This window comes from Pyrus communis, chromosome 17 (genome assembly GCF_963583255.1).
Source record: "Pyrus communis chromosome 17, drPyrComm1.1, whole genome shotgun sequence".
In the NCBI taxonomy this organism is placed as follows: domain Eukaryota; kingdom Viridiplantae; phylum Streptophyta; class Magnoliopsida; order Rosales; family Rosaceae; genus Pyrus; species Pyrus communis.
Genome location: NC_084819.1, coordinates 17,820,346 through 17,847,790, shown reverse-complemented (window position 1 = coordinate 17,847,790; position 27,445 = coordinate 17,820,346). Strand labels below are relative to the sequence as shown.

Genomic DNA, 27,445 nt, shown 5'->3' with positions numbered 1-27,445 from the left:
ATCTACTTTGTCAACGGATGGAATTAAGATTAAAACTGAAAAGGGAAGAATGTTTTAATCTGTGTTTCCCAACAACTTTCACTACATATGTGCAATCCATTACACCACATAAACCCTACGTGTACGTTGATTTTTAGGGCGATGCTATTTCGACCTTCAAAACTGACACATTTGTTGATACACTCTCTAATATTGGTGAGACCCAGAAGTTACTTGTAACTAGCTATATAAAGTACGTTTATATCATCAACAATTTACGCATCCAACAGTAAATATCATCATACATCCACGTAAACTGTTTGAATTTGTGTCCGGCGGAGTAGGGGGAAATAGTGTCCAGACCATGATGGGAGATTGACTGCGTTGGAGGCAAGGAACTAACACATGGCCCAGACAAGGAATCTGGTATCACTGCACTACTCAACATTGTCACAATGTAAGAGTGAGAATGGTGTTCATTCATTTGTTTTTTGGTTCTTGAACTTGGTAGTAGAATTCTATTGATTTCAGTTGTTACAAGTTATTTCATTAAGCAGAAGGGATGGTATTATAGTGCAGACAACTCAATACAATGACCAAGTAAATAATCTGTCAGTCAATTCTCATTCGAGAGCCAGATGGCGGCAAGTTTCATCAACAACCTTAACCTCTGCTCTATCAAAATACCAATCTCCAACAGCTTCTGCAATTGTCTGCAATAATCCGTCATATACGGTAAGTTTTGGATATCCTTAAACTCTCTCTACATATAATGCATGTGTTTCTGTTTCTGTTTGTGTGTGTTAGTAGTTAAACAGGCTCACCTTTTTTCCAAGAGCTGGAGATTCATTAGCATACCATGCACTTTTCTCCGTTTGACAGTGCACCAAACACGAATTTATGAACATCCCATTTTGATTACGCATTGAGAATTCTCTTACTGCATTCAGCATTTGATTCCTGAATCCTGTTCCATATACAGCAGAGAAATAATGTCACAAAAGCCACATGTTTAGTTTGTTTCCCAAGCTGTTGCAACTTTTATGAGTTGAAAACTTCCTCGTATGTGGGATTTCACCTTGAAGAATTTGCATCTGTGATGCAGAACAACTTGCAAGGTTATATCTGCAACTCTTCCACTCGCCGTGCGGATCTGCTGATGGTGGAGCTAAACTGTTATTGATCTGATTTCAAGTGGGGAAGTACAATTCAATGCATTCTTTCAGTAAAAGTCCGTTCAGTAATTTTCAAATAATTAACACCATATTCAAATTTACAATGAACAATTACCTGCCATGAATCATATGCTGAATTGAGTATAAATAGCGGGGTTGTAATGTTCACAATTAAGTTCTTGGGGAAGAAGCACTGCAAAGTAAGAAACAGTGTAAAACTTACTTAGAGTTACCACCTATCTTCAAATCCAAAACTGCAAGAGGAAAAAAAAAATTGTTTACCGAAGTAGGATCGAGGTGACTAGTACAGAATCGCGGAAGATTTTCTTGCACCCCCTGCAAGCTTACTACACCACTATAAAAATCCCTCATTCTGCGTTCACCGGAAATATCAACCCTACAGTTCCATACAGGATATCAGCAATAAAATTTGAACTGTAAATAACTAGCAAGGAACATTGACAGAGAAAAGGCATCACGGATACAGTACTCACACGTCAAGAAAAAGTCCAGCATCACTCAGGCACTTCACTTTTGTAGTTGTAGGAAACAAGCCCCGAAACTCATCACAGTGCAAAATTGATGACAGACCGCCGGCAGAGCAACCAGAAAGAAGAGCCTAACGTATGATGGATTAATATGCTTTGAGAAGTGGCTTAACACGGCAACACAAAAATTTCTTTAGCATAAAGAAATGTAGTACATGATTCGCGTTGCGCATTCCCCTTGACATCAAATCGTCCATTGCAGCTAACCATATACGCTGTCCTTTAAATTTCAGTTTTGCTGCCTAAAAGCAGAATCACTATATTTTAGCTTCTCACTAGTCATAGTGCCCGCGCGTTGCTGCGGGTGTTATAAGTGTATAAAACATGTAAAAAGTAGGACATTAAACTACAAAATAAGGAGCAAAATTAGTGTCTTCAATATCCAAGTCTCTGCCAAAATGATCTTGGATCTTCAGCTCAAGCTGTAAACCTACGTACTAAAACAATGTAAATTATTGAAAAAATGACAATAAATAATGTCACCTGAATTTCATCTAGGTTTGATCTAGATTTGAACTACATGCTGATGATCTGAAAGAAGGTAATGGTAACAGTAGAAATTGGTTTGAATTTCTGATGTCATGTGTCAGTGGGTTTTAATTTTTTAGACCACTATGCCTATTATATTTGTAGTAAGGAATGAACATTCACATATAACAAAAGGTTCAGGTTTTATCAAGACATTTCAACACAGTTAACTATCTATGCAGAGCTTTTAAATTAGTTTCCAAAAAGAAAAGTAACGCCTCGTTTCGAATTTTATTATCAAAATCTTACCCTCAAGCAATTTTATAGTGATCCCCTGCAAAAGAAACCGGCAAACAAAGAAAAAGGAACAAACGATGAGCAATAAAACTCAGACCATAATACACAAAATTCCCTATAATGTAAATTGATAAAGCATTTTATCCAATCCAATTGAATTCCTGATCACAACACATTAGACAAACTAATAAACCATTTTCTCAAAATAACCATTTAATTTTAAACACTTAAAACCGAAGAGAACCAAACGCGCATATTTGGAAAGAAATGGAGTGTTTTGAGTATCTAAACCTCACCCTCATCACTTATAAAATGTAGTGGTCCCAAATGGAAAGAGAACTTGCAAAACGGCGTCCCAGCACAAACACAACATATTAAACAAACATATGAAGACAAAAAAAGTTTTAAAAACCGACAATGAACGATAAAATTTAGAAATCCCAGGACACAAAATCGCAAATGACATAAAAATTAGTAATAAAAGTTATGAAAAAACAGACACCACTTGACATCAAATGGCTTGACGCCAATGACAACCCCAAAGGCAAGCAAAATCCCAAACCAGTCAAGAAAAAATTAAGAGTCCATTCCTCTGTCATATTCTTTTCCCCTGTTTTGCTACCCCTAATCCCAAATGTGTCTTCGATGCTCTTTGTCCCGTTTTTCTCTCACCCTAATATCTCACCTGCAAAATCTTAACGCTACTACTTTCCCCCGCCAGCAAACCCTCAACACCTTGTAATGCTATGTTCTTCCAAATCTATAACAAAAAAATGCACACATAAACACGATAGAAATTTGCGAAAACCCACAACACAACCTAACTAAAAATCTCGCGGACCAAAAGTTTCACCCAAAAGAACCCCCCCTCCCCATCTCTCTTATCAAATGAATACTCCAAAAGCAATTCAATGCTTGATAACAACCCATTTAAAATTGAACCCAAAAAAAAAAAACATTAAAAGCTTCTGAGATTTAAAATTGAACAAAACACAATCCATACATTATAACAAAAACTGCACGCTTAAACATGCTAGAAATTCACCAATACCCACAGCACTGACCAAGATCCACAAAATCATCCAAAAGATACAAAATAGGGAAAAAAAGCTAAATCTGGAAAAGGAATAAAAAGAAGGGGGCTGCAAATCGAAGAAACTGAAAAGAAAAGGAAAAAGGGCGTTAAGGGAGTAGCCAAACAGCTTCGAAAGCAATTCAATAGTTGATAACAACACATTTAAATTGAACCCAAGAAGCTTCTACCATTTAAAATTCAACAAAACACAATCTATACAGTCGGAAAAAAAAATACAGTACCAGATGCGAGATTAGAAGAACTCACCAAAAACAAAAGACGATTCCATCCAACAAAAGATTCAGCAAAAAGAATAAAAATGATATACCTTGTTGATAAAGAGCTTGCAAAGCCGCAGATAAAAACTGGAAAATTCGAGCAACAACTTTTGCTGCAACTAAAAATCAAAGCAGATCAAAAAAGTACACCCAAAGCTTGAAAAAAATTAAATCACACACAATCAGAAAAATAGAAAATTCACCAGTAAACGTTTGATCGTATCCTTAACTTTTCCTGAAATTAAAAATAAAAACACGTCAGAGAACCACACACAAACCACGAAAAAAAAAATATTAAAATCCCATGTGGCAAGAAAACCAAATAACTCACCGAAGAACTTTAGATCGCATATCACACAATGTTATTGTTAACATCCTCTTCGGTTCTATAAAATCAGAAAGAAAATTTGCACAGAAAACCCATTTTGATATTCATATTTAATTATAAACTCACATCATGTGGCATTTTTCAGATGCAGGAAAAAAGAAGACCAAATGAATTCCCACGAATGTAACTCTTAAAAAATAAAAAAATAAAAAAAATAATTCTACAACAAAACCCAAAAGCAAGCAACCAAAGTTTCTCACCTTAAGCACAAATGTCTTCCAAAGCAGCAGACAAAAGTTCTAGAAAAATAAAAACCTGAATCCCTTGAAATTCAAAAGAAAACCTGATTATACACCCACATGCAAAACCCGATGGCACAAAAAAAATAATAATAAATAAATAAAACCAAAAATGAGAAGAGAAACAATTTCAACAGAAAATCCATTTACAAAGAAAATCCATTTGTCAAGACCCACAACACAACCTAACTAAAAAACTCACGGATGAAAAGTTTCTCCCCAGAAACCCCATCTCTGTCATCAAACGAAAACTCCGAAAGCAACAACCCATTTAAAATTGAACCCAAAAAAAAATTAAAAGCTTCTAACATCTAAAATTGCACAGAACACAATCCATACAGTTGTATAAAAAAGTTGTGGATGCAAGATTAGACGAACTCACCACAAAACTATCCACTTTGAGACCAACAGAGGCGAAGAGAGGAGAGAGCAGACGGCTACGAAAGAAGAGAAGCAAAAGAATCGGAAAAAAAAATGCACCAAAAGCAGTGAAAAGGAATCACTGTAAAAACAGGAAAGAAAAGGAACCGGACAAAAATGTTGAAGGGCAAAGTTGAAATAACAAAAAAGAAGCAGGGGTAAAAAGGGAAGTACACTGCTCTAGAACAGTGCCACCCGAGTTTGGATTTTAGTATATATTAAGTTGCACTCAGGAACAGAAATACACAAAGTACCTCCCGATACAAGGAAGTTAATTTTTCGTTCCAATAGCTGCAGTACTATAGTCGCTATCATAATTTTGTGGGAAACTGTAAACGGAAAGATCATCCCACCTACCTGATTTTCGCTGTCCCCAGAAAATGAAGCACCGTCACAATACCGGAGCTCTACTCTATTCCAGTTGAAAAACTCTGCAGTCCCTTACATGATAATGGTTAAGACGGCTAAACAAGTTAAAAAAAAAGGCAGATGCATCAGCTTTAAACAATGTAGCATTAAGTTTGAGGAGAAAACCGGGATTTTCTTCAGAGTGATTGCTTAGTATTCCAGAAAATGCTATCTCTGGTTCCATGTGCGCTGATGATCCATAAGGTGAAAGCTTGCGGTTAGAACAACTTTTGGTGTCGTTACACCATGCTCCTCCCTGCATCAACAAGGACTTCAGAGGGTTGCTTGGTGATCAATCAACTAAAAGGAATCATGAAGTCCAAAAGAAAATAACTAAAAGGAAACATGAACTTGCTATTTTCCTCAAACTATCTTTACGATATAATTATCCCAATGTCAACATAGAAACGTATAAAATATGTCATTTTTTCTGATCTATCTCACAAACCTGAAGGTGAATGAGCCAACTGTTCGCCCCCGATCCATATCCACGATGCAAATGGTAAGCAGGTACTGTTCCATCCAAGCAGACTGCAAAGTAGGAAATTAAAAGGTATAAGGATTAATTGAGAACTGCAACAATTTTAGAGTATACATCAATGTATGGCATACCTGCTCCTTTGGCAGCAGCTCCTTTGACGAGTGTTAGCCCTACCATGAGTATGTCATTTGCAGCCTCGGAGCTTCCATAGGTCTCCAACAAAGACGGCACTGTCTCATTAAAATTCTTCTCTTCCACAAAACCATCAACCCAAATTCCGAAAACAAGTGCTGTTACAATGCCAACCCACAAGAACTTCACCATGGCTCTCCTCTCCTCTCCTCCAATCTCTCGGCCACCCAAGCCTTCGGAAACTTAGATATAAAAACGAAAGTCAAATCCTGATTAAACTGGAGAGGATTTGAACATACGTACGTTAGTGCTTAGTCAAATCTGGCAGCTCCAGACGTCCCATCAACAATTTTTTACCAACTTACCAGAAAATAAAAGGAAATGGACTGAAAAAAGAGGAAATGAATTCTTATAGGACTAAGTCAACTAAAGCTGCCCAGAAATGGGAAAAACTAAGAAGAAATGTCCGGTATGAACTTCCTCAATTTAACAAAAGCTTGGAGTGTTCGATTTCGAAATGAACAAATTAAGGCCTTTCTCATCCACCATGGTAAACCAGACTACTTCCGATTCCGCATGGTTATATATACAGATACTGTCATTGGATGTTGTTGATGCTTCAAGGTAATCCTTCGATTAAGTCCCAAAAACCGTCCCCTCTTTCGGTTTTTGTTATCTCAGAGTTTACGCAACTTAGTCTGTAAGTTGTCTGTATAGAAGAGTGTTTCCCAAGTCATGTAACAGACGCTGATTGACAGTGACTGGTGAACACAAAAACCATCACAATTATCAAATAATCCCTGAAAAATATAAATCAAAAGTTCAACTACGGAGGTTCCAAGGCTTCAAATAACATACTGATGGTAGGATTAGCCACAGTGCCGACGCACAAGAACTTCACCATGGCTCTCCTCTGCCTCAATCTCTCTGCCACCCCCACCTTCGAAATATGAAGATAAAAATGAAACTCAAATCCTAAACTGGTAAAACATTCGACTGCGCGTTGGTTCTCGGTTAAATCAGAATGTTTATTGAGTTCTTACTTCACCGTGGCCATCTTATCACAACATAAATCGAAATAAAATTTAACAGAGGAGATGAATTCTTGTGGGAGTAATTCAACCGAAGTTGCCCAGAAACGGGAAAAAATCGAATGGCTGCAATACAGAGTTGCTAACACCTTACATAAAACACTGAACAGAACCCAGAATCAAAATCATCACATAATCTATTACAAACTCCTTAAAGAAGTGAGACTTCTCTCTACCTCTTCAACTACTAATTTGCTAATGCACCAACTGAGTTTGTTGGAGACATACTCAAAGATATGAAGAACTTGCACGAAAAACATTACATCAATTGCGAAATGCTTGCTGATGGCATTTGCTTTTCTCAGCAGATTTCCTTTTTATTATCTTCTATATTAATTTTCAATCGAACTATAAAGCTATTTCGTTCAACGAAAGGGAAAACTAAGCTCTTTCGAAATTCAGATTGTGGCAAGAATTGTCACATGGGTAGGGACAATCTATGGCCTTCACGCTTGTTCTGTCGAAATACCAATCTCCAACTGCTATAGCGATTGCCTGCATATCATCGGTCACACATAAACATAAGAATTTAAAATTTAAGGTCGCTTGATTTTTATGATTGGACGAGAACTGGATATAGTATGTTGCATCAGAGGCTCACCTTCTTTCCAATAACTGGAGAATCATCAGCAAACCATGTATCCTGCCTCTCGGATTGGCAGTGAGCAAAACATGAATTTATAAACAGCCCGTTTTGTTTAGACATAGAGAACCGTTTTACTGTATTCAGCATTTGATTCCTGAATCCTGTTTAAAAGGAAAAAAAAGTTCATAACAAGCTGTACAAATTCAGTTAATTTGTTTCTGAAAATGCTAAGATTCAAAGTAGTTCCTCAAATGTGGGATCACCTTGAAGAAAATTGATCTGTGATGAAGTACATTTTGCATGGTTTAATCTGCAATCGCGCCAGTAGCCGGCAGGATCTGCTGCTGGTGGAGCTAAACTGGACTGGATCTGTTTTCAGGCAGAATCATTCCATCATTTCTCAAACACTGTGCAGCATATAACATCAGGTAAAACCAAATTTTAAAATCCTATAATAACGAAACTTTACCTGCCACGAATCATATGCTGCATTGAGTATAAACAGTGGGGTTTTGACGCTGGAGATCAAGTTCTGAGGGAAGAAGCACTGCAAGGAAGGATGGTAATTGAAGTGTAAATACTAAATAGCAGTGCACATAACTTTTCTACATTTCCACCTATCTTCAAGTTTTTTTTTTTTTTTTTGGTCAAACCACCTATCTTCAAGTTAGAAAAAATATATAAGAAGGGAAAAGGAAATTATTACCGAAGTTGGATCAAGGTGATTAGTGCAAAAATGTGGCAGATTTGGTTTCACCCCCTGTGATAAGCATAATATAATACCATAAGCGTACATTGAAAACATGCACACAAAAAACATGAAGATAAAACATGGATTGGTAGTGGGTTACAATTCTTTAAGATCGAGTCAATACCTGCAAGCCAACGATGCCACTATATAAATTCCTGAGTGTGTGTCCACCAGAAACGTCATGCCTACAAGATACAGGTTCCCAATTAAAATCTGTGTTAATAAGCTAGAGCATGCCTCCACACTGGAAAGAGAAAATGCATTCCGGATAGTACTTACGCATCAAGAAACAATCCAGCATCACTCAGGCACTTCACCTTTGTATTTCCTGGCATTAAACCTCGGAACTTATCACAGTGCAAAATAGCTGCCAGACCTCCGGCTGAGCAACCTGAAAGAAGAGCCTGAAACACAATTGGTTAATATACAGTAAAAAGTGGCTTAGCATGTGAATAGATCATAAGCAAGAAGTATTGTACCTGCTTGGCGTAGCGCATGCCCCTTGATTTCAAGTCTTCCATTGCAGCCAACCATATACGCTCCCCTCTAAATTGCAGTTGTTTAGCCTAAAAGAAACACTATATTTTAGCATCTCATGTGCACATATGAATGAAAATAGTCGAGCTATCATCCAGTACTACCATATTTATGTTGGATTTATCAGTCTGAAGCCAATTTTTAGCTGCCAAATGATATCAATACCGCCATTTGGTAGAAAAATGTAAACATTGAGAACATCCTACTAACCTTGTGTTCACTATCCCCAGTAAAAGAAGCACCATCGCAATAACGAACCTTTACTCTGTTCCAGTTGAAAAAATCTGCAACCCCATACATGATAAGGTGAGGGTCAAGAAGACTAAACTAGAAAAAAGCAGATGCAAGTATAATCTTAGACAATTTAGCATTAAGTTTGAGGAACAAACCAGGATTTTCTTGGGCTTTATTGCTCAGTATTCCACTAAATGCTACCTGTTTTTCCATGTATTTTGATGATCCCCGCCTTGATGTTTTTCGGTAAACACAAGTTCTAATGTTGTTACACCATCCTCCCCCCTGCCACAAGATGTTTATTCAAGTCAATTCCTAAACTACGCAAATTGTCAACAAATCAAAGGACTTGAGAGGCTTGTTTGGAAATCAATCAACCAACAAGTAAGATGAAAAAAACATGTTTTATATATTTAGAAAACATTGCGGATGATTTTAAAACTAGTCATCTGATAATTTTCATTCACGACACGCTTGGAAGTTCGTATTTCATAAACCATCTTTAAGATTTTGATATACAAAAGAATGAAGATAATACTGCATAATTACAAGATGTCATTGTTTTTTATTTGTGAACTTTAACGAAAAGCTTCCGGTACTATTCACTTTAATGAAAAACCACATTTTTACATTAAAAAGTCAATTTTGGTATTATTTACTTTACTCTTTATTTTGTCTTTATCGTTAAAACTCAAAGTTTTCGAGTCTTTTGTCATTAGTTTTTCTTTTTTATTTATCTCAGAATCACAAACCTCCAATTGAATGAGCCAACTATTTGCTCCTGATCCATATCCGCGATGCAAATGATAGCCCGGTAAGGTTCCATCCAAGCAGACTGCAAAATCAGAAAACTCGAGCAGGTAAATTAAGCCAAAATAAAAATAAGACAGATCTCAAATAAATATATAAAACTCAAGTCACTATCATTCAGGAACAATGAATAAGAAATGATTCACTATATGAATGGGAAAATAAATAAATAAACAACAAATTTAACACCAATCACATCAGCTTCATGATAAACAGTATGCTAATCATTCAAGCAGGAATCTCACTCAGAATGTTAGACCACTGAAGGAATTAAAGAACTCAGAAAACAGAATTTCAAAAAGTAATAAATAAGATGTTTCCAGGAAAATTGCAATACAAGCTACAATAAATACATAAATCGAGGGACAAAACAAAGCAATCAATATATAGCATATAATCTGTTTTCTCACCTCTCCGAAAGAAGTACAGAGAAAAACAGGAAAAAGGTACTAACTTTATCTAAATCAAGCAATATGCAAAATGTTTCGAATCGAAAAATGAAAAATACAGATGTGGGCTACGCCAGTTCGTCAGAGTTCGATTCCCAATCCCCGTAAATCAAATCAGAGTAGTTTAGAATATCGTCTTGTAACACTATGCAAAATGTATATCATAGGAGTGGAGATTTTACCTGCTCGTTTAGCTCCAGCTCCTCGAATGAGGGTTAGTCCGACCATCAGCAAGTTAGCTCCGACCTTGGACTCCCCGTAGCCCTCCAACAATGCAATCTCTGTTTCATTGTATCCGTACTCCATAAACCCAGCAACCCATTTGCTGCAAGCAAGTGAAATTACAATGCTAACCCAAAAAAGCTTCATCTTTCCTCTCTCTCTCTCTCTGGTTCAGTGATTCAAATCTCTCTGCCACCACCCAAGTTTTGAAAAATATAAACTTTACTTACAAAAAATCTTGGAAAAGAAATTGAACAAAAAATGCAAACTTTGATTTACCTTGGTATTTGGAGAAATGGGCCAAATGGGTAGTGACTGGTTTCAGTAAGTGCTATACCATTTCATGGAAGATTTCTTCAGCTTGGGAGCTGATAAAACTCAGTAAATCTAGAGAGTGTGAGAGAGAAGAGTGTTTGGGGGGCTTTTAAAGGTTTAATTGCACCACAGGCACGTTTCGAATCTTAATTACGTAATTTAGGAGAGCAATGCTAGAGAAACGGGATTTCAGGGACACGGCAGTCGCGGACAATGTCAGCCGTTGATTTGAGTGAGAACAAAAGGTTGAGAAAATTAGGTTGTCCATTTTTTTTTCAAGAAAATTAGGTTTTCATATAGTGTTATTAGTCTAGGTGTTGTAATTAATTTACGATGGGTTTGATATTTTATGTACTTAAAAGTATAATATTAATAAAATAAATTTATCTGTTATAAAATGGATAGTCACATCACATAATTGTAAAAATAACGCTTTACGTAAACTTATGTGCAATGAATTAAATCACTTTATTTCCGGCAATCGAAGTGTCTCCCTTGTTATGTAAAACAACTATTTTTATATGGATAGAGCTATTCCTATGCTCATTTTTACTTTCACACATTTTTGTCAATATGTAGTTATTGATCATCTTCAATCTATTCGATTTGATGACTGAAAATTGATAAAGGTGTGTGAGAAATTAAAGATATATTTGCCAAACTATTCTTCAACATCATCACCACTAGTGGAATCACACATCTTCGTGTCAGAACGAGAGAACAACTCGAGAGAATAGCAATCAAGCATAAACTACACTGCATCGTGCTTTGTTCTTGAGAAGTAACTTGCATGGAACTGATTTATCACCGCATGACATTTAATTTCAATAATATAATATCATATAAACTCATTCTATGTACGTCATTCTCATCTTCTTCCGACAAAGTCCGCTCCTTCAACCGGGTAATTCTCCTATTTTGACTTGGATTCCAACAACCCGTTTACTTGCGGGTCTGCGACTTGCTTTTTAGAAGACCACTGGCTGTGACAGGTGACATTACATAAACTAAGGGGTGTGATATTCACACATCCTATTTTACTTCTCACATACCTTTTTAATTTTCGGTTGTCGAATCAGATGAATTGAAGAATATCAAAAAACATAAAGTATCGAGAGATGTGTGAGAAGTAAAATAAGATGTGCGAATAGCACACCCCTAAACTAAAAGTGGTTGGCTCTCTCCTCTGGGTTGGAGAGCAGAAGGAAGGTGGTGGTGGGGTTGGTGATGGTGAAACACTGAAAATAGCTATGACTTTAATGTGGGTGTGGGGGATTTGTTTGCTTGAGATGCATACAGCTGTTTATGTGTTTTAACACTAAAAACAATCACATGACCACCTTGATCCGACGGTCCATATTGAGTGGACCTACCATGGTCATTATTGTCGTTGATCTTTTGTTCGTGAATATTGTAGTTTTGGGAGTTCAAATTTTACATGTGCAGTGTTTTTCGCTGAAGATATTGACTCCTGTCCACTGATGAATGGAAACAAGTACATGTATAATTAATCCATAATTTTGGCGGCAATTAATTTCCTTGTCAGGCAAAATTTAAATTTAAGTATGACCCAATTTATATTATCTTCTCTACAACCCTAGCTAGGTACCATCTAGAGAAAATATATAAAGAAAAAATCCCTCAGCCGCTGACCCTGGCTGTTGGTCTTAAGAACAGCGGCAATCTCTGTTGGTCTTTTCCTTTTATATTTTTACGCACTTCTTTTTTAGTTGTGATCGTTCTTTCGTTGTGTCAAGAAGAGCTTTCGTGATTGTGGTCACTCTCTTGTTATGTCAAGGAGAGTTTTTGTGATGGCTATAACTTATGGATCACACTTAGATCTTTAAGGAATAGCTATTGTTTAGAGTTAAGGTTGGTTTTTGTTTTTGTTTTGGTTTTTGAGCATGGCAAAGGACTATGAGAAGAAAACTCGACGTTTTTTGAAGATGACTCGTAGCAGTACTTCTTTTTTGACAATTGCAAGATCATCAAAGGTAGCGCGGTCTGTTTCTCGTAATGTTGTTACGTTGATTCTACGACTCACAAGGTTGTTATATTTCCTGTTGGTTAGATATGCGTCTTCATGCCTATGGTAGTTGAGGATGTAATTGTATTCATGACGAGTTTGTAAATGTGAAATTGTATGATGTTTTTTGGCTTGTATGACCTTTTGGTTGTATCGACATGCATGTCCTATGTACGTTCTTAAAGGTTTCTTAATAAATTCTTATTACCTCAAAAAAAAAAAAAGGTTGCGTCCACTTAATTAACTCTTATCATGTAACTGAGAGTACGTTACTCTATCACATGATAAGAAAGAATGAAATAAAATAATTATGTCCCTGGTTAGAATGTATAATCTCCACGACTAAAAGGTGTGAAATTTCTCTAACTTTGACAGCAACATTTACTTGTACGGTTTGTTCCTAAGATTATTCACCTACCCATCTCTCTCCTGAATTTTTGTCATAAAAGAATCAACATAAGCTTCAAGCACATCATACACTTTTGGAAAATAGCACTGTGAATTGTAAGCATTGGATAAACAGAAACGGGAGAACGGTAAATGAAGAGGGATTTTTTAGTATGCATGGCATGGCCCATGGGTGGGGTGTATGCTATGTATAAACCGGAATCCTCTTATCTATACTACACTTATATTGTATACATACACACTGATATATGTTACATCGTTTGCTGCATATTCAACACTTCATTCATAGAATTACTATAGTCTTGTAGATATAAAGAACTACATCTCTGATATGATGATTCATTCGGATAACTAGGATGAACTTACTTAAGTAGTTAACTCAAGGTAAGGTTGTTCAAATCTTCCATATTCATTTTGTGTGCAATCTCTTTGTATCTCTATCATAATTGACATATACTAATAAATTTAATCAGTCTTAATTTATTGTTATAGGCTTAACACGAGTCAATCAATAATAAATGCCATAGAAAAATGACGTGCAACATGTGTGGAGAAGATTTAATCTCGACGTAAAACTTTGGGAAGAAATAATAGGGAAGATTGATGTAGATTGTAGTGTGAATGGGGTAAAGCATTGTAATATAAAGCCAGCTAACTAGAAGCCAACGAAAAGCTTGGAATGTTCGAAATGAACAAATTATAGAGACTAGAGAATGCTTAATTATGAGGTGGAGGAGACGTCAACGTTCTTCCCAATGCTTAATTATGAGGTGGAGGAGACGTCACAATTTAATTACCGTAGCTAATGCTAATTAAGATTAGGTCAACAAACCATACTTTTTTTTTTTATGTTTTTTTGTGGTAACAACGAACCATACTATGCGTTTTTAAGATTAGGTCAACAAACCATGCTTTGCGTTTACTTAACGAATTGGTCATCTATTAATAGACACCACGTACAAGTACATACATTCACACGTTGCGTAATCTAGGTTTTGTGGACTCGTGTTTTCTTTTGTCAACTGTGTTTTGAATTCATTGCTTCATTAGGATGAATTTTCATGTACTTGTGTGTGGTGTGTGGTGTGTGCTCTTCGTGAAAAGATTTTTAGGTGAGATCCGTGAGCAGATTCAAGATTCCAACATTAAGTGGTCATAATCAAGATACGTAGGCATTGATTGGACTGAATTGGGGCTTAGAGCATATGCGTCTAAATAGGGCCTAGACATGGGCTTAGGTGGACTAGACAGATTTAAGTGCATTTATTAAATACTATACAAAAAAGCCTTTCTTCTTCGTTGCAACCAAGGACCGAGAACAGTAGAATCATGGTGGTCTTCTCTGTGTTCCTTTTAATCCGAAATTAGATCTTTCTTCTTAGTTCAAGCTTTTGTATCACGCCACTTAATACTACGGTCAAGTGATATTCCTTTTCACTTGTAAGTGAGAGGTCTTAGGTTCAATTCTTGCCAAATGTGAATTTGAACCATATTATTGCTAGCACATTATGAGGTTTAGCCCACTCCCCCACCCTTTTAGTATAGATTATATCATTTGTTTCAAAAAATAAAAAATTTTGTAGCACAGAGTCTGCATCTACACAGCCATGGTGATTTTCTCTCTTTCACCACATGCCCAAACTGTTGGGTGGTCCTCGAAGCGAAGGTCCTCACAAGCGCTTATTCGGACTTCTGAGTAGTCCCGAAAGCACTTAGGTCCATGAATGAATCCCGTGAGTGTGATTGTCCTTGTTGGAGTTTGAATACAAATAAATCATGCCACAATTCCCCATCGCTCAAATCTGATTTGGTATTAGGCTTTATAAACCCTTGTGCATTGTAGTTAATTAGACAAGGATTAAAGTGGTGGGAAGGGCCTTGGGCTTATATATATATATAGTCAAGTATATCTTGGGAGATGATTAAGGCACCCAAAACAAAAAATATATTATTCTGTTTTTGCGTTTTGGGCAGCAGCAGCGTAAAAATCTTTCCATTCGCATAAAGAGAGAAGCATACAAAAGTTCGCCAGAGATAAAAGATCTGTTGCCGGTAGAAGCTTAGTTAGGACTAATAAGAGAGCAGATGTAAGATTAAAAGTCAGTTTAGGATCTAGAAAACACCTCTGTGACAAGAACTTTTACAATAAACACGCTGAGAGTTTTAGTATAAATTCAAATGCTAATTAAAAAAAATACTTGAAAATGCTTCCTAAAACAGTATCTCATATGTACTTCTTTAAAAAAAAATCACGTCTATGAGTCAAAACAACTTTTATGTTTTCTAAGAAAAAGCAATCCCAAATAGACCTTAAATATTTGAGAGTTTTAACAAAACATTTTCGGTATTGTTTACTTTTAACGAAAAATCATATTTTTACATTTCTCTGGTACTATTCATTACACCTTTATTTATTATTTTTCATTAAAACTAAATAAATTTTGAACTTTTCGTTAATTTTCTTTAAATATTTTGCATATTACATATCTTGAGATAGTCAAAGAATTCGAGAGTGTATTCAAAATAATTATTGGATCTCAAAGCGTTTTGTTGGGCTCCAGTACCGATCTGCATTATATAATAGTAACTTTCATTATAAACCAGTCTTATGAGCGACACATCCAAGATCCCTCCCCTTTGTTCCCTTTGTTTAATATGTTCTCTTAATGCAAAAGGTTTGTTAATCATGTGTATGTACTTTTCCGCCTCTAATATCCCTTGTATATATATGTGTGTGCGCGATCGATTAAAACATGATTAGTTTGTACATGGTTAATTAGTTTAGCTATTTATATATACATAATTAACTAAAAGAAAATTCAGATTCAATTGCATGGATTCAATGTACATAATTTTAGATTTTGTAGTTGCTGTCCACGCTCATGACCTTGAGTTTCATCTTGTTTTTCTTTTTCGTTGAAGTTTCTTTGTTTTTCTCTTTGAGGATTTTGGCTTCATCCCCCTACTTGCATTCTTTTATTTTCGTTTTTTTCTTTATTTAATAAATTTTGGAGAGAGGGGATCAGGGGAGAGAGGGGGTAGTTCTATCAAGGAGTTAGCATTTTCTAATCGTTATGAATAAAACGAAGTAGCCTACTTTTAATTCATGACTAAATCCCGGGGTCTTAGTTTTTTCTATCCACATTATACAGGTTTAGAGAGTGAGGCTTCTACTATTTTAGTTCGATAACTAAACCTTATGCGTACTTTGACTCACTTAATCTATTATCATCTTTTGAATAAGAAAAAAACGTTAGATAGAGTTTGCTTCATATTTCATCCCATGATCGATTCAATTGCTACAAAATCTACCATGCTTCATTTTTCTATATCACAAGTGATCCAATTAGGCGAATGCTTTCACATTATGGATCTAATTTAAACCACATAATTAAGTGTGCTGGTCTTTTATGACCAAAAAACAAAAAAAAGTGTGGTGCAGTCACGTGTAAGAGACACAATAATTAAATGATGAATCCAGTTAATTTGGAAAACCACCAAATTAATGAAAAGAGGTGGTGGCATGTGAGCTAGCTAGCTGAGCTCTTTGTCATGGTCCCATGATCACATGCATCTTTTGAAGCTTGATGGCACAACCCATCAAGTTCTGTCACGCACTGCTGTTACTCACATATTGTATTCCACCAACAAATCGGGGTTTGGTCTGCACACTTATTTTTGCAACTCCAAAATTCCTCATTAATTAGCCTACTTTCACTAATTAACCACACAATTAGCATGGTAGTATCATTGTGGAACTCATCATCCAAGCAAGAACCATTTAGAATATGAACCTGTTCATTGCATAGTTCAGAGTTCTTAGTCGTTGGATCTTAGTTATTGTTATTAGTTAAGGATTCAACAACTAAGGACCTAGACCATAACATGAGCTGGTCCTTACTAAAAAAACCTGCAAGAAACAATATCATAGTAACACTAATTTAAGAGGCATTTGATAATCATTTCGTTTTCATTTTTCACTTTTTAGTTTTCAAAATTTGGTTTTAGTTTTTGGTTTAACATTTTCATTTTTTTGAAAATTGATAGTTACCAAACAACTAAAAACTTAAAAACTTAAAACGAAATGATTATTAAATGTTCCGTGAATAAATTGTAATATAATGCAAAGACTGGAATGCTTGCAGATTATCTTTTGGCATGCATTTTTGTAGGACACACAAAATGGACATGTCCTACAGTCCTAGTCCGAGGATTCCAAGCTTCACTAATGGCGAAGCCAGTAAAAAGAAAACAGGAAAATCTTGAAAGCTCCACACCACTGTACTAACGTGGGTTTGACCTAATAAGGCATAAAGATGGAATTGTGAATCTTACGTTTTAGTTTAAAGCTGTAGTCTGTATACGTGAGTTACGTTAGTATCTGAGTTAGAATCTCCCTGCATGTAGAGTAGACTATAGAATACGCCATATGGAAAAGTTAAAAAAATCTGGTTGAAGCCATGTTTGGGAAACTTGATGAGCTAATTTCATTTAGGTCAAATTTAAGCTAAGGGCATCATTTTTGGGTCTTATTCTGTATGTAGGTTGAGCTGACATTGGGCTTAATCATTTGAGCTGTAGAGCAGCAGCCCGGCCCAAATTCTACCTAGGGCACGTGGACGTCATGGATGTGCTAATGAGCTTAGGAACACTTCGAAATGAGCAACAAAAATGTTGGATGGAGGAATTTTAGAAGACAGATAACAAATGTATTAATGTAGAAATTTCAGAATTCCTCAATCTCTCTTGTACTGTGTTTCTAATTAACTCAAAATATAGCCTACGTAACCTAATAGTCAAATTCAAATACGACTATGCAATTTGGATTGAGCGCAGGAATTGCTTCTACAACTCATTTGGAGGGGTTTTTAAAGTATGCATAAAAAGGAGATTCCATGCCAGCATGGTTTTCCGCCTTGCGAGGGTTGAAGAGGAGGGAAGAGGAGTGGGGGAGAATGTCTATTGTACGAAGTCTTACTTTTATTTTGCAAAGAGACTGTTTTCACGATTCGAACCCGTTTCGGTCACAAAAGAGGAGAGAAGAGGGGTGGGGGAGAACGTCTATTGTACGAAGTCTTACCCTTACTTTGCAAAGAGGCTATTTCCACGACTTCAACCCGTTTCGGTCACAAAAAACAACACTTATGTTGCGCCAAGGCTCGCCCTCAAAGAAGTATACATAGCAAAACAAAAACACTTGAATTGCCATTTTTTTTAGCACAACAATATATTTTACACTAAGAGGAGGGGGAAGTTCGGCTAAGTCATACAATGAGGAACCTAATTGGGCATTGAATTCGTCATTTACGAAATTCGAACCTAAGACCTCTTACTTACAAGTGAAGAGAAATACCACCAAACATTATTAGAAAGTTTTTTTAATTATTCAAATGCACTTCTAAACAAATCTTAAGTGCCTTTATTTGTTTGGACCAGTATACTAACACATGCAAAATGGCCAAGATGGTTTTTGCAAGACAAATTCACTTTTCTTTATTCATGAAAACGTGGTAGAAAAACTTATTAAACAGAAAATTCACACATTCAATGTCCCAAACACACTATATCTTACAATTCCAAAAAAAAAAAAAAAACACACACACACACACACAAAAAAAAGAAAAAGAAGATAAAAATAGAGAAAATAAACCCATTAATTATCATTATAATTCCTCCCCTTGGTTAATTATATATGATCTATCTCTCCCTTTCTTTCTTTTCTGTTTTTTCCCTTTTAAATTGGGCTTCATAAAGTTGCCACCTTTTCTGTATTTTCCTCAGTGGAGGCAGCAGCTTCATTAGTCTTGCTTCCACTTTCTTGAACAACACTTGAATCATTGTGAATGGCAGGTGTCTGGTGCAAAGCTTTAAGCTGCAGCTTTGGATCTGCCTCGTCTGCTTTGTACTTGTACCATGAAGCCCAGTAGACATAGTTCACAAAGTTGATGCAGCTAAGGATTGCCAAGAAATAGTAAAATAGCTGCAAATTGTTTTTGTTTAGGTCCTTGCCATGCAGCCATCCTAGTTTGCTCGGAGTAATCCTACTGGTCACAACATTGATCACGTCAACGAAAATCGAGCTCAAGAAGTACCCTAAAGAAAGTGACAGAAAAGTGAACGAGGTGGAGAGCGATTTCATGCCTACGGGAGCTTCCTTGTAGAAGAATTCAAGTAACCCTACCAGGGTAAACATGTCAGCAATACCGAAAATAGCGTATTGGAAAGAAAGCCAGAAGAGAGATATCGGCTTTGTGAAGTCCTTGTTGGCTTGGTTCTTTCTCTTTACTTCTACTATGCCAGCTACTGCCATTGAGATTGCGCAGAGGACTAGTCCAACGCCGACGCGCTGAAGCTGCGTGATGCCTGACGGGTGCTTTGTGATTTTTCGCGCAAAGGGGATGAAGAAGAACTCGTAGAGCGGGATGAGGATGGACATGAAGAGGAGAGGGATGACGGGGATTGATGGTGCCGGAACCTCAATGCGGCCTAAGTGGCGGTCCATGATGCTTCCTTGTTGGACTGAAAATGTTTGGAGCTGTGCTAAACAAGTGTTCATGATGATGGTGCTGAAGAAAATTGGCAGCATTCTTGTTAGGACCTTCACTTCTTCCACTTGTGTAACGGTGCAAACTTTCCAGGGTTGGGGCTTGGAGTCTTTGCCAAGTATGGCAGCTTTGTCTAGACAACTGATTCAATACCATTAGGCAGTAATTAATTAGTACTCATTACTCTGTCATAACCAAAGGCACTAATTTCTTGCACGAAATCGTCACTTGAGCCACAAATAAAGGTAAATTTGACAAATTTCAGTGCGGGGTACATGAAAGGGTAATTTTGACTGACTTTGTATACGAAATCAACAAAAGTTGAGGGATGTTTTTGGGTGGAAAAATCTACAAACTACAGGAAATGCGGAGCAATTGAAAATACATGAATGAAAGTTTGAACTTTGTTAAACTACAGGTACAATACTATGCAGTAAAAAAAGACGCTAATTACCTAGTTACGGTCTAAATTCGTTTTTAATCCACGTAGTTATCACGAAGATCTATTTTTATTTTATATTTTCAATTGCAACAAATCTGATCTCTTAGTTTATACCAAACTCGAAGTAATTGTAAATAAAGGAACGAAAGTGAAACTTTATAAACTATTTAAATTTAAGGACATCCGTCGACTTTTGCTAATATCATGAATGAAATCGTCAAGTGCGCGACACATGGGTTGGAGGCGGGGGTAATTTGACAGATGTTTCTTACGAAAAATTATCATAAGTTGATGAATTTCTTGAATGAAACAATCTGCATACTTCCAAAAACTAAATTCAGTGCAATTGGAAATACATGAACGAAAGTATTACTACATGAACTAGATGGAAATTTCTCGTGTTTTTTAGCACTTTTTTTTTTTTTTTTTTTTAATCGATCTTCTTTGTGAAATCTTGTTCAGAACTGTAAGCTACAATGCCACGCCCATTTTCTAGAAGTAAAAAAATGAAGTAATCTACATAGTTGTAAATTGCTATCTAATGAAGTCAACAAAAAAATGATTAAAAGATTCCAAAAACTTCACATCCTGTCTACCCCTCAAATAAATAAACAGATATCATGGTCCAAAAAGTTCGCTTCATAAAGCAAAACCCTATCACATGCACAGAAACTTTGATGTGAACTTTTCGTTGTATTATCAATTTCCTCCTTAGTCATATGTTTTTCTTTTGTTTTCTTGTCAATTTTGAAGAATCTTGGCATGCCAAGATGGGAACATACCATCTGGTAAGCCTTGTTTGAATTATTGCAAATTATTGGCGAACTTTAACAAAAAATTAATGTAATGTTACCTGAATTGATCTGTATGTGCAATTTTCTCTTTAGTATACTTTGGGTCATTTTCACTGATCTCATACAATTCATGAGAGCTCCCCGGCTGCAGTAAACTTCTATTTTTTATAGCGACAACAATAACCTGTCACATCATTTCGCCACATTACACTAGTTAATATTAACTAGTAAAATAATCAAGTTTGCGCGCAAAGAGTTTGATAAGAGAGAAAGGCAGACCTGAATGATTCTAATGATGGGGCTGTCGCCGGGGATTTGCAGGCGATAGAAAGGTTTGCCCATCGCAAGAACAGCGAACCCGATAAATGCTCCAGCCGTGCATATAAAGAAACCCCAGTACCAAGCTACTTCAGTGCTAACGGTCACAATGGCGGTGACGCCAATAATTGATCCAACTGTGGTACTAAGCAAAAGCCAGTTGAAAAATGTTGCGAGTGATTTTGCTTCCTCTTTCCGGTTAAACTGATCAGCACCAAGTGCGGGCAGTGCTCCCCTCACGCCACCTGTTCCCAGAGCTAACAAGCACAGGGATGCATAGAGCATGACAGCGATACGGCCTTCGACACACTTTGTCAAGCAAGTTTCTTTTGGGTGCAAATGCTTTGAGTAAGCTTGAATTGTCATCATCGCCAAAGCCTAAGTGCGAATAACAAAATTTATTAAAGTTTGTGACATAAGTAGAACTAGAACAGGAATAACAAAATATGTGAAATTTTTTTGTAACCAGTATTTCAACTGCGCCAAAAATCAGGCACGTTGTGAATCTGCTCAAGTATGTGTCAGAAATGAAGCCTCCGACGAGGGAGAGGAGATAATTTGATCCCATGAAGTTTGTGAGAAGGTTGGCGGAGTGCGCCAGATCCAAATGCATCATGTACAGAAAGTACAGCACCAAGCTGCACATGTTCGCAACGAATCCCATGTTGTCCAATGCCAGCAACACTACACAAGCCGAATAAATGCATTGTAAACCATAATTAATATACAAAAGCAAGGATATAAATAGCATGCTGGGAAGTGATTTCCCTGCAACCCTTTTCTGAGAATGGTTGCTTACCGAAAATGAAGCTGGAGGCGGTGAATCCTCCCTTTTTCTTGTCTGTCGGCTCGAGGGAGCTGTAAACTGGCTCGGCATTCTCTTCTGCCTGGTGTGGAGAACATTGTGAAACCTATTAACAAGAGTAACACAAAAAACACAGAGACATAAACAGAAAGAAGATTTAGGGCTTTTTGACTTACCATGGTTGAAAATTGAGAATAAATTAAGTTGAGAATGTTTGTTTTTGGTACAAGAGGCCTTGAACATATAGCATTCAAAGATGCCTAGTTTTTTTATATTTAAGGCATCAGATTGATTGCCTTTGTTGCCAGCTTTGCTCTCTCTCTCTCTCTCTCATGGTGTGTCCCTCAGTGTTGGAGGAATGCAACTTGGAACTTTACCCTTTTGTCATGTTTCATTAGGTTTGATTGAGTGTCTGGATTATGATGATTTTGAACATATGAATGCCGTTAATTGTATGTTCTCGGACAACTATGCTCAAATGGTTTCTCCATGAGGTATTTCAATGATTAGGTTATATGTCGCTGATCAGTCTTACTAGATAGTCACGGAACATTAAAATTATACAAACAAAAAGCACTCAATTTGTAATATCACATGTTGTCTATCAGCCACAATTAGATATCAAACTTGTTATATTGAGTTGTAACTTGTAACGAATTAGTTAGGAGATAAAAGTTGATAAGTATAAATGAAATGAAACCTGCACAATTCAATAAGTGAATACAATATATGCAAAAAGTCTCGATGCAATTATTGTAATATTATCATTATATGCTGTATTTTAGTTTGTTAATTAACCCTAATACAGACTTATTGAACATCTCATTAACCTTAATACAGAGATCTTAGTGAAGCAAATTCACAAGTATCATATGAGAACCTAAAGTATATTTAGCAAGAAATCCTAACAAAAGGGCTTGAAAACTTTGAGTTTTAACAATAAGAACAAAAAAAAAGGATAAAATGAATAGTACCAATATTGACTTTTTAGAGTAAAAATATGATTTTTCGTTAAAATGAATAGTACCGGAAGTTTTTCGTTAAAGTTTCCTAAAGCAAATACACTGAACAGTTCATTAGAATACGGCGGTGGTGATTTGGCATGACCATAATTTGTTATTGGCCAAGTGCACCATTAATAAAATATTTTCGATCCACCACATGATCAAGCTTTATAACTTATATTATTCTTTCGCCTTATCTAGTAATTTGATGTTATTGAGTCATGTATTATAATATATGTTAACAATAAGGTTAATATTTTACTGAGTTGGGGTATGGTACTATTAATTATATGTATATGTGTATTGCAAAACTAAACTAGTAATATTATGTGTCGATAAATTAATAATATCACGTGTTAACATGACAATCACACAGAAAAATTTATCATGTACCACTTCTACTCTCTTAGTGCAACCCTCCTAAAATGAAACCGTGGGGCCGAGTTGAAAGCATCTGACCCAGTTGCAAACTTAAAGGGGAAGGGAAGCACATGAAGTGAACCCTCATCTCATTATACTTTTTTAGTAGTAGTTGACAATACAGCTCAAAAGGATCTTGATTTCATCATGTTTTCTGGGACCAAAGCTTCAAAAAATTTCATTTTTCTTAAATATTTGTAGTAGAGAAATGATAAACACACATTTTTTAACTACTCACGTATTCATGTTAAATTTTATTTGATACTCAACTGATATGCTTTATCATTTATCCAAATACAATTAAGTGAACCGTCACGATATTATGAAAGATATCCAAAGCTCTCAAGCAATATTTCTTAAATTTCACACTACCCTAATCAATGGATATAATTCACGTCTATCATTCTAGACTTATAATGACCCTTTAGGTTATGGGGTCATGCTCCCATACCTGTTTCTTTAAATTAGAGGAAGCAAGCCAAATGGGCCTTAACAACCGTGTACAACTCGACTTGATCGAAAGCTTCTTTAGGTCATGGGTCCCTATTTATATACTAATTAATCCACTTATCCATTCACCATTTTCGTCCAATAGTACTTCGGAGTTGCTACCAAGCAAGATGACAATGCCATTTGATAAAGCACTTAAACAGAGGCTGTTCAGAGAAATTGACAATATTCATTGGGTGGCCATGCAAGGGTAGAATTTCCCTCTAAATAGTTGTGTGTGGGTATATATATATGTATATATCTGTGTGTTTATTTCTTCTTATTTTGTGATTTAATATAGTTAGTGATATTACAGAATTTTTTTTAGACAAAAACAAAATAGATGCCGTCGATGATTTTATTTTTTAGTCAATGAAACTTCATTAAATGGAAAAAAAAATACAAAATTAAAGGGAATTATATTATAAAAAGGCCTAATAAATTTGGATTGATTGGAATTGGAGACTATATCTTTTTTACAACAGATGATGGTTAAGAATTATTCATAAGAGATACATTTGACAACAAGTGATAATTAAGAATTAATCAAATTTATAACGAAAATGGGTACAGTGTCAGTCAACTATATGCATTATGAAATTGAAATTCTCAAGTAGATTTCCCATCAATGGGTAGCATGGGTGAGGTAAAGTTCAATCAATTAGGACCAAAGAAAAGGTTCAATTAATTTGATGTCACTGTCAACTTTAAGGACACCTTGATTACTAGGCTCCAAACAACAAAATTTTAACTTTTTATTTGGTAGGACTAAGGACGACTTCATAACGGATCATGTCAAAAATAATGTTCCAATTTTCATTACAAAATTTCATAATCAGACCATAATTTTTAAATTCAAAATTTTTGGGATAAGAGTAATCTAAAAAACTTTGAAATATAATTCGAAAATTTATATATTTTGCAAATTTTTAATATCCTCGAACCTTTTCCTACATGCACTTTATTGTAATTTTATTTTTGAACAAACTATATTATCTACACTAAAGGGAGGAGGTGAGTTTATCTTCACAATGAGTTAGCAATAATATGGTTCAAATTCGTCTTTAGCAAGAATCGAACTTAAGACATCTCATTTACAAGTAAAGAATAATACCCCTAGAATGTAGTACTAAGTGGCTATTGTACATTCTTAATATTTGTTATATGTTGATGTATAAATCCAAGAAATTTTCTTGTGTGGTTAATATAAAAACAATGAGCAAAATGTAAATGTATCCAAAACTAACAATAATAAGTTACAAAAATGATTACAAAATATATAATTTTAGTAAATAATTAGCTATAAAAAAATTGGAATACTTCGGGATTTTCTTTATTGGAATAAGTTTGGATTCTAAATGCATTTCAATTTTCATTAACTTTATGAAAATATTCGGATTCAGACGGTTTAATGACATGATCAGAATTCTGATACCAATTTGTAGGAGGAAGGGGGATAGAAATCTTAAGTAAAACTTTATGTAGTGAAGAAGGGAGAGGCTTTTAACGTGAAAACTTTCAGATTTCTTCACACATCAAAAACCGATAACAATACATGATTTTCATAGCTGCTACAATACATCTTAATTTATTTAGCTAATTAAGAACAACTTTGTAGCTGAAACATCTGGAGAAATAAATATTATGACCGACTCTGGTAGTTTCAAACATTACAACTCTAGGGCTTCTATCTTCATTAATCCTTATTCATGCCTCTAACTCAATAACTGAAATTTGTTTTAATTCTCCAACAACTTGAACTTGACAAGGAAAACCAGTCTCCCTAAATAGTTGGACCTTCAGCTCAAAAATGGCTTTGATGTAAGAAAAGTTAGTCACAGAGATTGCTGATGATGTTTCCTGTCTAAGTGCCTATGCATTTTCCAGAAATATTCTGTTACATGATTAAAGCAGGAGTTGCCCCCACCTCCCATTTCTATTTCCATCATCTTTCTTTCTCTTATCTCCATCAAATCCTCTTTTGATTTTTGTATGCTTTTTTCCAAAGTTGTTGCATATGCAGCATGCTCCACCTCCTTCCCCTTTGCCTTCTCTTCTTTTTACCCGAAGATTTTACCGTCAGTTGTAGCCTTTTTCCCGCAGCTTTTTATCAGTCCACATTCTTCATAGTAAGTACTTGTTTTGTCAGATTTTATCTGTTAAGGTTCATGTTCTTTTCCAGTGCCAAAAAAGGGTTCATATGTTCACTTTCAATTATGTGATTCTGGTATGGGAGGTGCATAGAGAAAACCCCAATGGCTTCCAGTAAGAGTAGCTAGCTACCTGCTACACAATGTTAGGGGAGAATATGCCCCAGTACCACACACACACACACATATATATGCATTTTATCTTTATCTCAATCATCATGCAACTAATAAATTATTACTCACAATAAAAATATCTACAGTGGCGGATTCAAAATTTTAACTGAGAGGTTCTAATTTAAAACGTTTAAAAAAAATTGGATGAAAATAACATTGAGAGTTACACAATAACACTCTTTATTCATAAATTATGATAAAACAACATTACAATTTAGTAAATTACAAAAATTTACCTCAATGTTGTTTTTAGCCAGATCATAAAATATAGCTTTACTATACTTCATGGAGAAAGAAAAGAAAAAGAAAGTTTTTCAATTAGCTATTCTAAATAAAAGGTCAACTTATTGGGTTTCTCACTCTTTAAGTTCATTTGAAATCTAACCCATATTGAGTGAGGGTCATGTCTGTGAAACAGTTCATTTCATTTAAAGTTAGTAAGATAAAGCAAGAAATTACTGACACAGGACCAAGAAAAAAAAAGTGTGTCAACATGCCTCTTCTTCCTTGTGAGAAAGCTTCTGCAACTTCACAACTCCTCCGTGGATGCATCATGCACTAGAATTTTGATTGGCGTAACTATATGTCATTTAACACAATAAACAAATTACCCGGACATAACCCGTATATATCCATAGGCATAAACCAGTCTCCATGTCGAAACATTGGAGGGTCCCCGGAGGACCTTCACTGGTGTTTTACCGACATTGGGTGCGTGCCGGGATAACCTTGGTCCATCTATGGATCTTCCTTTGAGCATCTCGAGAATCTAAAAAGAAATTAAATACGTTTTTCGTTTTTTATGAAATTAAAGGATTACAAACTTAAACCTTGCCTACTCCTACCAACCATCATCACTAGTCACTAGCTAACCCCAAAACTCTCAATAACAACAAAAATTATAGGAGTAATATTCTGCTTAAAACAGATAATCCAAACTTCAAGAATAAAGATTTAAACTTTGGTGCCTATAAGGAGAGCACATTC

General features: G+C 35.7%; 3 protein-coding genes and 1 long non-coding RNA gene across 5 annotated transcripts; all 4 read right to left on the bottom strand.

Annotated features, from left to right (window-relative positions):
* Nucleotides 1-65: 65 nt before the first annotated feature.
* Nucleotides 66-6,098, bottom strand: LOC137721788 (pectin acetylesterase 12-like). Its single transcript, XM_068460806.1, has 11 exons — nucleotides 5,888-6,098; nucleotides 5,724-5,806; nucleotides 5,402-5,531; nucleotides 5,225-5,298; nucleotides 1,858-1,944; nucleotides 1,649-1,773; nucleotides 1,437-1,551; nucleotides 1,270-1,347; nucleotides 1,058-1,163; nucleotides 804-946; nucleotides 66-692 (listed from the first exon to the last, which is right to left on the bottom strand). The coding sequence occupies exons 1-11, from the start codon at nucleotides 6,078-6,080 to the stop codon at nucleotides 603-605; spliced, it is 1,224 nt and encodes a 407-aa protein (XP_068316907.1). The 5' UTR covers nucleotides 6,081-6,098; the 3' UTR covers nucleotides 66-602.
* Nucleotides 1,956-4,923, bottom strand: LOC137721789 (uncharacterized). Its single transcript, XR_011066717.1, has 4 exons — nucleotides 4,830-4,923; nucleotides 4,024-4,055; nucleotides 3,871-3,939; nucleotides 1,956-2,504 (listed from the first exon to the last, which is right to left on the bottom strand). It is a non-coding gene; the product is annotated as an uncharacterized lncRNA (long non-coding RNA).
* Nucleotides 6,099-7,056: 958 nt separating the features above from the next.
* Nucleotides 7,057-10,977, bottom strand: LOC137722786 (pectin acetylesterase 10). Of its 2 annotated transcripts, XM_068461873.1 has the most exons (13): nucleotides 10,848-10,972; nucleotides 10,529-10,757; nucleotides 9,840-9,922; nucleotides 9,243-9,372; nucleotides 9,064-9,137; nucleotides 8,796-8,882; nucleotides 8,596-8,720; nucleotides 8,441-8,501; nucleotides 8,272-8,325; nucleotides 8,035-8,112; nucleotides 7,829-7,934; nucleotides 7,581-7,726; nucleotides 7,057-7,474 (listed from the first exon to the last, which is right to left on the bottom strand). In XM_068461873.1, the coding sequence occupies exons 2-13, from the start codon at nucleotides 10,713-10,715 to the stop codon at nucleotides 7,361-7,363; spliced, it is 1,245 nt and encodes a 414-aa protein (XP_068317974.1). In that variant the 5' UTR covers nucleotides 10,716-10,757; nucleotides 10,848-10,972; the 3' UTR covers nucleotides 7,057-7,360. The 2 variants fall into 2 exon arrangements, with proteins under 2 accessions (XP_068317974.1, XP_068317975.1); XM_068461874.1 differs by having other exon boundaries at nucleotides 10,529-10,977.
* Nucleotides 10,978-18,834: 7,857 nt separating this feature from the next.
* LOC137723378 (protein NRT1/ PTR FAMILY 4.5-like) lies at nucleotides 18,835-22,547 on the bottom strand. The gene is made up of 6 exons (XM_068462569.1): nucleotides 22,398-22,547; nucleotides 22,216-22,303; nucleotides 21,883-22,100; nucleotides 21,378-21,794; nucleotides 21,158-21,282; nucleotides 18,835-20,003 (listed from the first exon to the last, which is right to left on the bottom strand). Exons 1-6 carry the CDS (start codon nucleotides 22,398-22,400, stop codon nucleotides 19,064-19,066), a joined length of 1,791 nt encoding a protein of 596 aa, XP_068318670.1. The 5' UTR covers nucleotides 22,401-22,547; the 3' UTR covers nucleotides 18,835-19,063.
* Between the last annotated feature and the right edge of the window lie 4,898 nt (nucleotides 22,548-27,445).